The 12,169-nt window shown below is 37.7% G+C and overlaps 1 protein-coding gene across 2 annotated transcripts; it reads right to left on the reverse strand.

Moving 5' to 3' along the window:
• Window positions 1-5,164: 5,164 nt before the first annotated feature.
• snupn (snurportin 1) lies at window positions 5,165-11,883 on the reverse strand. 2 transcript variants are annotated; one of them, XM_066667729.1, is made up of 9 exons: window positions 11,633-11,759; window positions 10,475-10,639; window positions 9,308-9,479; window positions 9,010-9,114; window positions 8,085-8,181; window positions 7,896-7,993; window positions 7,658-7,735; window positions 7,482-7,562; window positions 5,165-6,477 (listed from the first exon to the last, which is right to left on the reverse strand). In XM_066667729.1, exons 2-9 carry the CDS (start codon window positions 10,630-10,632, stop codon window positions 6,181-6,183), a joined length of 1,086 nt encoding a protein of 361 aa, XP_066523826.1. In that variant the 5' UTR covers window positions 10,633-10,639; window positions 11,633-11,759; the 3' UTR covers window positions 5,165-6,180. The 2 variants fall into 2 exon arrangements, with proteins under 2 accessions (XP_066523826.1, XP_066523825.1); XM_066667728.1 differs by lacking the exon at window positions 11,633-11,759 and adding an exon at window positions 11,765-11,883 and having other exon boundaries at window positions 5,568-6,477.
• Window positions 11,884-12,169: the final 286 nt, after the last annotated feature.

Here is a 12,169-nt window from a genome sequence, read left to right on the forward strand (position 1 = left end):
TAATCGTGGCAGACATTAATATCCATTTTTCTACATGTAAATGATCCACTACAAAAGGCCTTTTCATCAATCCTAGACTCAGCTGCTTTTACCCAAAATGTAATAATACCCTTGATTTAGTTTTGACTCTGAATGTCAGCATAGATGACCTAATATTCTTCCACAAACCACAGTTAACTCAGATCATTACCACATTTTATATGAGCTACATCTCAGTAAAAATGTATGTACATCCCTACGATATCCAGTAATGCCAAATGCAATATTACATTTTATTGAAAACCTTCACTGATCATCAAATTCATTTGAACTGGACAGGCTAACAGACTGTTTAGAAACTACCCTAAGATCAACATTAGACATTGTAACACCTCCAAAGTGTAAAATGATTAGACAGAAAAAAGCTTGGCCCATGGTACAATGCCCAAACACTTACCTTAAAAAAAAAAAAAAACAGTAAGAATATTAGAGAGGACATGGAGGCTGACCAAGCTGGAAATTATGGAAGAACAGTCCGTATTCAGTACAGGTAGCACCTATATCAGTATAGAAGCTTAGAATATTTGGCTTCTCTGATTGAGAACCACAAAAACAATCATAGAATATTATTTAGCATGACTTTAAAACTTACTAACAATCAGACAGGTACTGAACCCCAGATACCAACTATCTACAATAGTAATGATTTTATGGACTTTTTCAATAATAAGTAAATATATTAGACAAAAAATTCAACCAGTAGTACTTATTCCAACCTTCCTGTCCTCTGATGTTGCCGATATTGTACAGAACATAGTTATAGAGGAGAGGTTAACCTCTTATGCAGACAGAATTGGTAAAAATGATTTATTCATCAAATTCCCCAACTTGTGCACTCAACACAATTCAAACAAACCTTCTTAAAGAAGTACTACCAGTTATAATCAAACAGTAAAACACTTCTCTTGATCTAAATAACATACATACAGCCTTTAAATTACCAGTTATTATACCTTAGATTAAGTGTCACAGTCCGCTCTGGGTGACTGTCTGTGAGGAGTTGGTGTGTTCTCCTCGTGTCCACGTGGGTTTCCTCCGGGTGCTCCGGTTTCCTCCCACAGTCCAAAAACACACGTTGGTAGGTGGATTGGTGACTCAAAAGTGTCCGTAGGTGTGAGTGTGTGAGTGAATTTGTGTGTGTGTTGCCCTGTGAAGGACTGGCACTCCCTCCAGGGTGTGTTCCTGCCTTGTGCCCAATGATTTCCAGGTAGGCTCTGGACCCACCGTGACCCTGAACTGGATAAGCGGTTACAGACAATGAATGAATGAATATACCTTAGATTAAGAAACCAAATTTTGACCCCAGTGAACTGTCAAATTATAGACCTATTTCTAACTTGATCTCGAAGATCTTAGAAAAAGCTATAGCCCAACAGTTCTGCTCACATCTACATAGAAAACACAACTATGAAAAATTTAAATCTGGATTCAGGCCATATCATAGTACAGAGACAGCACTTGTTAAAAATTACAAATGATCTTTTTCTTGCTTCAGATCAAGACTGTGTCTTTGCTTGTTCTTCTCTTGTGTTGCTTTTGATATCATAGTCCACAATATTCTCTTAGAAAGATTAGATGGTGGGAATCACAGGAACAGCCCTTGCATGGTTCAAATTTTATTTAACTTATCAAATCTCATCAGTTTGTATAGGTAAAAGTTATACAGTTATACAAAAGTGGCATATGGAGTTCCACAAGTTTCTGTTTTAGGACCCTTGTTATTCACATTATACATGCTACCACTGGGCAACGTCATAAGTAAAATGATGTTAATTTTCATTGTCATGCTGATTAAATTCAGCTGTTGAAAAGATGTAAAATACCAGATGTTGAATAATTTACTTCTGTGTCTAAAAACTGCAAGAAGTAAACTGTCAGACTGTAGGTTAAATACAGCAGATTTCTCTGTAGCCCCTGGGTCAGCAGCAAAAAATCTTGGCATCAAAATCGATCTGTAAAAATCTGTCATTTGAGGAACACTTATGTGTCATTACTAAGACAGCTTTCCTTCATCTTTGAAATATTGCTAACATAAGAAATGCCCTAGTCCTTCATGAGGAAGAAAACATAGTGCCTGCATTTATTACTTCCAGCTTAGATTACCGTAACGCACTGTTGTCAGGTTTAATTTGTTTAATTGGGTTTTTGCTGAAACATCCTGACAACAGTGCGTACTACTACTGCATAGTACTACTCAGGTAGTTCAGAATGGGCTGGCACGGTGTTGCAGCAGGAAGTGTTGCAGTCACACAGCCCCAGGGACCTCTCCAGGTGACAGTCAGTGAGGAGTTTGGTGTGTTCTCCACGTGGGTTTCTTCCGGGTGCTCTGGTTTCCTCCCATAGTCCAAAAACACACAGTGGCAGGTGGATTGGTGAATTAAACGTGTCCACTCATTCATTCTTTCATTATAAAACTCTGGACCCACCACAACCCTAAACAGGATAAGAACTTACAGAATGCTGCAGTCAGAGTCCTAAAGCAAACCAGAAAATGTATTCATATCAACCCAGCTCTATCAGCATGGCACTGGCTTCCAATTATACTTCATATTTATAATAAAATTCTTATATTGACATACAAAGCCCTTCATGGTCTTGCCCCTGAATTTTGCAAGAAATGTTTCCTAATACAAACAATCACGTCCACTAAGGTCACAGGTCTCTGGCTTTCTACTCGTTTCAATAATTCAAAAAAATAATTAAAAACATTTTTCTAGTCTAGGCTGAAAACGTAGTTGTTTAGAGTAGCTTTTAGTAATAGTAATCTTTCCCTTTAGATAAATGCTGTAGATCCAGGGGTTCCGTTACATAGGGAAATGTGGTAACCTGTGATGTTGTTCCACTGCCCACACCTGATCACACAGGTTTGTTGATGGCTGGGGGGATGCCAATGATTCAGGGTGCCCTCAGGTCTGTGACTGTTGTAGTTTAGATCTACCAGCGTAGTTCGCCACACTCTGACAATACTAATATACTCTAGAATCCACAAATACAAACTGAACTAACACCACCTCTCTACTCCCTTCGATTTAAGCCCTGTCCACATGGAGATTTTCCTTTCCTCTCTGAAATGACTGAATCTAGATCTTAATAGTACATTATATATTTCTAAAACAGAATCATTAATATTTATTCATATTTGGGACTCTGAAATCTAGTGCTAGCTGCATGTACATTGTAGTTTAATGACTTTTTTTACGTTATTACATAGGGAGAGAAGTTTTTGCGTTTCAGCCAGATAGAGGCATGCTGTGTGACATAATTTCCGAAAATATCAGTTTTCTTTCATCCACGAGAACAGTGAGTCTCCACATTGGAGAGCGTTTTTGAGAATGGGAGGCCAAAACACAGACAGAAACCTCCGTTTTTAAAAATAAATCTTGTGACTAATGACTACCCTCCTTTCCAGGTGACACTGATGGAAGACTGTCTGCCAAAGGCTACTGCTTACCTGTCTTGAGACCAGTTATCTGCCTTCCACTCCTATTATCTGCTCAACTCTCAACTCCATACTTTCACGCCACACCTGTTGTCACCATGCAGCAGCTTCTGGATATCTGATATCTGATAATATATATATATATATATATATATATATATATATATATATACACACACAGACTCCAAGATGGCTCCTACCTGCAGTTTTAAATTTAAATTCTATTGGTTATAATTTGTTTGACTAGAGGAGGATGGGTCCCCATTGTGTGTTTTGGTTCCTTCCAAGGTTTCTCTTTGCCACAGACACTTTTGGCTTTCTCACCCAGGGATATTAATTAAGATATTGTTTTAATTCATGTCAAAATGTTGATTCACTATCAAAATGTGACAGGCATCACTGCTACAAAGTGTGATCTTATTATTTACTAATCCTTAACTGTTCTCTCAGTTTCTATTAAACAATTCCCATGTACAGTCATGTACAATTATAATTTATATGGTAAAGAAAATGAAATGGAACTTACATGTACTGCAAAGCAAGATTTCTCAGTTAGCCATATAAATTAAGCTCAAAGCTGGACTGTTCAATATGAATATGGGCTTTAGGTGACTCGCTTACTAAGAAATCCTGCTTTGTACCTCTTTGACTGACCTAAAATGAAGTTTTCATTTTTAATTATTTTCTTCTTCTATAGAATTACCTTAGATTAGCATCACAGCAGTATTAAGTATGAAAATAGTTTTTGACTTGATAACATGTAATGTCATGGTATTTATTCACTCTGAAGCTGGAAAAGCTGTTAGTCTCATGTGGGCAAACAATTTGAATTAACTATACACAAAATCTACACTAAAGAGAAGTAACGTTAAGTATATATTCAGGGGATGTTATAATCAGGTCAGAGGTATACTCTTATTAGTGTTCTCAGTTTAACAACCGCCCATATCTCTTGAATGATGTAATGTGGTGAGCAGGTTTACTCCTCCTCTCTCTCCACTAGCCAGTTACCATCTTACAATTTGATCTTTCTGAGAAGACAGGTGATATGTTTCCTGGAAAGAACAACTGACCTATATTTTCCATTACCCTCAAATCAGTGTTCACATTTAGGGGTTTGTGTACGGTGAAAAATTGGGGCCTAATATGTGTTGGAAAAAAAAAAAATCACTGCAATTATTGGCAAGAACATTTGTAAATGAAAGCACTGGCATTTATGCATTTTTTTAATGGTTCAGTAAATATTTAATGTTTCATGAAAAATCTATTTTGCTTTATTTTTAAGCCTTTGCAAAAATGTTCCCTGAGGTTAAGTACCAGTGCCATAATTGAATATTTAAGTTCAGATGTGCATGAAAGGACTGGAAAAACTGCATGGCAGCAAAAATAACCCAAAACAAGGTTATGACTGCCTCAGTACAGCAGAAATGATGGTGAAATGAGTGTGTGTGTGGTTTTAGAAGTGTCTTGGAATTAGTCATCATATCTGCTTTCCAGGAACAGGCAGGTTAAAAAATCTACTGCTCGTAATTAAACTAGCTCTATCAAACATGCATATGAAAGTGTTTTAGTAACGATCTGAGGTTAGCACACACCTTCGCAGCTAAATTGACAGAATAATGAAAAGTATAGTCAAGAATTGGATGACTAAAATCCTTCCAACATTTAACTGCAGGCTATATTTAAATGTAATGGGAAAATATGACACGACTAGCTGTAAACTGACACAACAGTCCAGCCACAACTGGGCTGATACATAAAAGGTGCTACATATATTAAGAACTCACAAAAACTACAAAAATGACAGCCATGAATGTGAAACTTGAACCAGTTCTGAAAGTTGCAGATTTTCATCTTTCTGTTCCCTTTTCAGACATCAACCCCTGACTTCTGAGTATTTGAGTTTGTTCAGCAAAGTCATCTGGCGCTGAGCTTTGTTCTGTATTAGGTATTACTCTGTAAACAGCATTTTCATCAGACACATTTTCCAGAAAAAAAAACCTTCTGAAATCTGGTTAAAAAGAAATAAAATACTATTCTGGAAATCATATTATTGTGCATTAATTTCCAGAATATTTAAATTAACAAGTGAAGCAAAAACAGTCATAATGTAAAATAAATTTAATATGCCCTACAAAACAATTAAAATATTCCACACAAGTTGCTAAATTTAAAATTTTAAACATAAAAAACGTTTATGGAGAAGGCATTCATATAGGACGTCACCTGACATGCTGCATTATTTATCTTGATTTCTGAATACTACAGGTGCAGAAGTTTGCTTCTATGACTTTGCACTGAATTTTGAAGGTTATAACTTAAGAAAAACCTAGCGGCTTCCACCAATGAACATAACAATATGATTTTCAAGGGTATAATAACTACAGCATATGACCAGGAATGTACAGATGAAATGAATAACCTCAAAACCTGTCTTAGCTTCCTCTCGTTGTTTCACGGATTTGATTGTAACTTTGTCAGTTAGAAATACTGAATGCATTGCATTATAACTTTTGAAGTCACCCACGTATAGTGTGCTTCAGAGCCAAACGGAGCAAATCTAACCTTAACTCGGCAGGAGTTTCAAAATCTGCAGCACATAGCAAGCCAAAAATCCCCAACCTCTAGTCTGTTGAAATCCAATTTTCTCAGGTATGTCCAGAAACACTGAGATTAAAGAATCTACTGTCTTGCAGTGCCGTTCAGATTTCCATGCCCTCTCTTTGGTTGCTAGTTGGTGTCTGGTTCTCTGGTGTGGAGAGATGCTCCAGCTCGTATCTGCCATTCTCCTCTGCAGGCCGAACGTCAGTAGAAGTCTTTTTGTGTTCCAGAATCTGCTGCATTTGGTGACTTGCATAATCCGGCTTTGCGGTAAGAGGGCAGTGTGGCACCTCTATGCCTAGGATGTCTGCCACCATGTAGGGCCTAAGCCAACCCACCAGAGGGGTGCTGCCAGGGGTGTAATGAGTCTCACGGTGGTAGAAAAGTAGGCCATCAACCTAAAAAGGAACAGCTAATGGTTACTACTACTATAAAATGTTAATGTTAATACTATAAAAATTATATTCTGTGATTAGATAAATATTAGGATATTTGTGTGTGAAATCTGTACATTAATGGGTACCACGTAAGCTAACATTCAGCTGTATTTATTCACTGTACAATTCTATGTGATGTAAGAACAGAGAGGTTTGACCTAGAATATACCACCATGACATTTCCCTAGCTGGTTCACAGTTTCATGAATGAAGACTGTCTGTATTATAATCTTCCTAAAATTCATGTTACAGAAATAGCTGACCACTATTTATTCAGCAGGTAATAAGCAATATTATGTTATAGTTACATATAATGATTTCTCTTGATCCAGTCTTTCATTTGCCAAACAATGAATGTCTGTGCATCTGGGTTTCACTCAAGAGCAAGGTGATAAATCAAGTTCTTATCAAAACCAGTTGGGCAAAGAACAGAAACATATGTTGTAAAATGGCATCAAAGCTGACAGCCATTATTTTCCTTTGAGACAGCAGAGATAAGACCATTGGCAGTAGCAAGTCTTTAGTCTTGTTATGGTTTCATTTAAATTCTCACACAGCACCAATCTAACCACACATCTACATCATCAGAACAAGCTGATTTTTCCAAATGAAAAATATCTAGAGAAATGGACCACTTCTTAATCAGTGCTAGACTGAATCTGTGAGAAACAAAAAAAAACTATAATACAATTACAATAATACAATTAAACCAACCAAAAAAATTCTGAAATATATTTTTTAAGAGCTGTAAGGTATGGTCAGTTTGAAAAAGTACTGAGTGAAAATTGGACATAACACCTGCTGCTCTGCCTCATTTATTTACAGGCTTTACTGTCTGACTACTGAATATTGGTGATCAGAACTAAAATCTGAAAATTATTCCTTTGCTGGATGCATCAGCAAACAATCCAAAAATCTTAATTGAACATTCCAATAGCTTAATCCACTGAAATGATGGTTCTTACACTGAAGCTATAGTCATGTGCCAGGGCCTTTTGTATAGACTCTGTTGAACAGGTTGTGTATTTCAGGCTCACAAAACGAAACTGCAAAAGAAAAAAACAAAACAGTAAAACAAATGTCCAATTATTGATTCATACATCACTTTTTAAATTGTATTTAATGCTCATCATTTACTTACAGGGTTTCGTTTGCCAATCTCTGATAGTCCTTCATCCTCTTCAACCTTTGACTGCAACCAATAAAACCTAAACTCTGTCTGTTACATTAAAAGCATCTATTACTTCATAGTTATTGAATATGTTCAAGTAAATATATTTAACCAATCTGAGAACACAAGAGTGTAAAAAGCAGGGACAACTTGTGACCTCTGAGATCAAACAAGCAAAACAGATTAAAAAATAAAAATAACACCTTACTGGACAGTCATACACAGGATGCCCCCTCCAGCACATCACATCCAGGATGTAGTAGGTTCTATCCACTTCACTATAAATGCAGTCTAGGATAGTGTAATCTGTAGGGATTAAACATTCCAGTTCTCTTATAACAAGAAAAGGCTATCTGGTATGTTCAGCTATGTCAAGCTTCAGGTTATTTGTGCTAACCTTTCCCCATTGCAGAATTGTGTCTGTTCCCTCCAGGTAGCAAAGATGGAAAACGGTTCACACAGTATCCACTTTTAGTGTAAGATGCAGTAGAACCCTGTTCAACATCAATTTGCAGTTATTGGTATCATTTTGCATTCTTTATGTATAAAGCTCTTGTCTTTTATTTAGAAACAGAGAAGGAGAAAGGAATTAACAGGGTGAATATACTCAAACCACAGCACCACTTCCTCACACTGTATCAGGGAGGGTTGCTAACAAAGCATTCTCACTTGATGATACATGAGAGTGAAAGGCGAAAAGTGACATACTAGTTTTTTATTCTTTCCCACCTACATAGTGATGTACTCTTTGATAGAATACTGCAAGAAATCAAGATTATTTCATTTAATATGATTTCAGGGAATACTTCAACCAAGCTATTTGCAGCAAGTTGGGACCTGCAGTTTTAGAATGAAAAATAATTTGCCATTAAATGCGATGAAATGTGATGATCTATTAAAACAGAATTACAGCTGCATTAACATAGCTACTTCTGGTAAGGTCAGGGTATCATCTAGTAACTCCACAGTTACTAGACTGATATTGACCTTCTATGCCAAAAGCACACTTACTGATCATATCAAGTAAGCAAAACCACTGAAACAACACTTTTCATGAGAATCCTATCATAATATTTCCTATGTGTTAGACAGTATCTTGTTTCCCTGTCCTATTTTAGGTCACTTCCTGTAAGACATGGCTGTCATCGGGTTAACTAACATTAATCAGATTGCACCCAGTAAAACTTCATGTCTCAAAAAGTGTGAAGGGGCAAGTGGAATTGCAAGTAATATTAATATTCAACAAGGTCACCACAATTCTTCACATTTCCTTAACCGCCAAAAGATTTTATAGAGAAACAAAAACACTGACTGGTCCAAACCTTAGAAGCAACAACAAGAGACCGCTTGCCCACAGGACAGACCACCAGAAACCAATCGCTGCTAAGATCCGCAGGCACATCCACCAGCCACTCTGACAACATCAGCTGTAAACACAGTTTGAATTTTTGATGAGGCGCCAAGAAACAAAACAAAAACACCAAACTACAAGATCACTGTAGCTCTTATGAGAAGTAAGATGAGGAACATTTTGGCTGCCTTAATTGTGATATAAACTGAGGCATTACATATCATGTTTAATAAAACCTAACAAACAAGAGATATTTATTTCATTTAGACCTGGTTGGCGTAGTGCTTTGGCAATTTTTTATTCTCAATCTCCATTCCTTCGTCCACTGCCTCATCCTGCTGCTGGATTTTCTGTGTCTTCTCTTCCTCTTCATCACTGTCCACCCCCGTCCAGTCCCCATCTGCCAAACGGCGGGCGTGATTCACATAGTTCAGCCTTTTTCTATAAACACAGGAAAGGATAAAAACAGCCTCTTTAATATGTTACTGAAAAACATCATGCACATATTTCAGAGTACTGATAGGGACCAGAGGTTGTCCTCAGGCATATGTTAACTTGCAGAAAAGTTCCTCAGTGGCTCAGCAGTCAAAGCATTTACCAATCATCAGGGGATATCGGGTTCGATCAGGAGTCCTGAGAGAACACGGCTCTCTCTGAGTAGGTAGGATGGCCTCCTCCCCTCCACAGATAGCATGGTGCCTGCCAGCATGGGTGTCAATCAGCTGACGTGACAGCTGAGCAGTTAGTGCTTTCTTTTGTTGTTAGTGGCTGTCTAGTGACAGGCCATTAGGGGGAGAGCATAAAGGGACATTGGTTGACAAATATCAATGTCACATGCTTATCCTCACTCTCCCAATGCTGGCTGCAATGTGTGATAGCTAATAGGGTTTGAATTGGAGATGACTAGCTTTACTAATGATTGGGTGAAACGCCTATGTTCCAAAAAAAAAAAAAAATATATATATATATATATATATATATATATATATGGGCAATGAAGAGAGGACACAAAAACGTTCTTCATTTTAATAAAAATATTTTAACTTCCTACTAAACTCACCTGGGTGAATTCATGAATCTTGAAAACAGGAGTCAATAAAAAACAAAATTGTTTTCTTGGGCAAAAAAAACTGAGAAACTGCTCCTCAGTCAGCAGTATGTCACTTGTCATTCAGAGTGGTAAAAAGATAAACAGACCGGTAAACTAGCCGTGAAATAGACAACACGGCAAAAACCATATGGAGTTTCAAGAATAATCTCAGATGCTACATTTGTGAATGTTTGCAGTAGACATGCACATGAAGATTATAAGAAAATTATATTGGCCCACAATTCCAGTCAGTCAATCATTGTATTCCTAGTAAATAGACAAAGTAGGCAGTTATAAGTTCTAGCATTTCAACAGTACACAGTATGACATAAAATGTTAATATTACTCTTTCTGTTGCTCAAGGTATCTCCGTCGCCGTTCACTCTGCTCCAGGACACTGTATCTGCTCTTGTACTGGGCAAGACGGGGATGGGGAGCAGATGTGCTGTTGGCCTCTCCAGATACTGAGAAACTGGATGAAAGAGCCTGAGTCAAGGCATCCATTCTGGCTCTAAAAACACAGGAAAACATTTCTGTAAACTGAGAGTGCTGAACCCACCTATACAATTAGGCTCTAAGATCTCTTTCTGTCATTTAATTTATGTGAATTCATTCATTCATTGTCTGAAACCGCTTATCTAATTCAGGGTCACGATGGGGCCGGTGGGCGCAAGGTGGGAAACACACCCTGGAGGGGGCGCCAGTCCTTCACACCAAACTCCTGACAGATAGTCACCTAGACCTTAAACCCACAACCTCCAGGTCCGCGTGACTGTGACGCTACCTGCTGCACATGCCGCCTATCTAAGCCATTTCCATCTGTAGCTGCAGATTGTCTCACACACAGTCTGTTGCCAGTATATTTTGTTCCAGTGAGTGTTGTTCACTCTTAAGTAATTGATTAATGAATGAGTGGTTGATAAACCTGGCATACATTAGCATATTCATGGATGTTCTCAATAAAATGTCCTTGCTTATATAAATGTAATCCAAAAAATTTAACATTGAAAGAGTACAGAAAGAATTACAACCATGAGTTGCAACATGAGCACAAGTCACTTTTCTTTTTTTTGCTAATTTATGTAATTTTATTTAATTGCTAATCTGTCCCATCAAAATTAAATATTTATAAGATTATAAATACACTAATGCCCCAAATGTGGCTTAAATGTAACTCTTACAAGTGGCATCGTGGCTCTAACTTGTTATTTAATATGACCATTCTTTTTTGAATCTCCTTAAATGTTATCGCAACATATATAGTGTCCAGGCTCTTATATCTATATCTGTAAGTGTAGCTAGCACTGCCGTTGGTGGACTCGAGGTATAAAACTGACTGAAAACGAATCCACAATGCATTAACGTTAGATATAAACTAATTCTTGCACTGTTCCGTTCCACCTTAAATGGCGCTGATGCACAAATTTAAACTGCTGCACCGTTTAAGGTGGAACCAATAATTGGAGGGAGAAGCCAACGTTGTCACACTCTCTCGCCCGCTAACCTTGCTAGCTACATTAGCATGTTAACCGCCACTGTAGCTGAGGTCTCCCACCCCGTACGTCTGCTCGACCCTCAGTCAAAGGAGAGACAGCATTAAGTTAAGTGCGGTTACAGACAGGGTTATAAGCCGAACCTGTTGTTGTAGAGGTAGCTGTGTGGAGAGAGGAGAGTTTGTGGACACGCAGCAGCAGTGTGTGCCTGGACCGCTCAGAGCTCCCTCCGCCCAGGTGACGTCACTACTCGGCTCGCCCGCACCGCTAACGCTGAAGTGTAAACACGATATTTTATACATTTACTCCATTCGGGATAAGAATATAACCGCTTTTTGCGTCAAAGTCGGTCTTACAGTCGTGTTTGAAAACATGAAAAATGTCGAAAAACCATAAAATATAAATTTATTAAAAGTCATAAAAAAATCAGCTTTAACGTACAAAATGCCATGTATTTTAGTGTAGCTATAGTAGAATGCAAATTATTTTTTCTACATTTGTGTGCACTCTTCACGTACTTTACGTAAAATACGCTTAATTCTGAATGT

The sequence above is a fragment of the Hoplias malabaricus genome, chromosome 4 (assembly GCF_029633855.1).
Source record: "Hoplias malabaricus isolate fHopMal1 chromosome 4, fHopMal1.hap1, whole genome shotgun sequence".
Taxonomy (NCBI): domain Eukaryota; kingdom Metazoa; phylum Chordata; class Actinopteri; order Characiformes; family Erythrinidae; genus Hoplias; species Hoplias malabaricus.

Excerpts from the sequence above, each read along its gene's own strand:
- snupn (XM_066667729.1), bottom strand. The coding sequence starts at position 10,632 with ATGGATGCCTTGACTCAGGCTCTTTCATCCAGTTTCTCAGTATCTGGA. Across the intron at positions 7,994-8,084 it reads CAATTCTGCAATGGGGAAAG|ATTACACTATCCTAGACTGC; the intron begins GTTAGCACAAAT and ends TAATCCCTACAG. Across the intron at positions 6,478-7,481 it reads CACATGACTATAGCTTCAGT|GTTGATGGCCTACTTTTCTA; the intron begins GTAAGAACCATC and ends GTTCCTTTTTAG.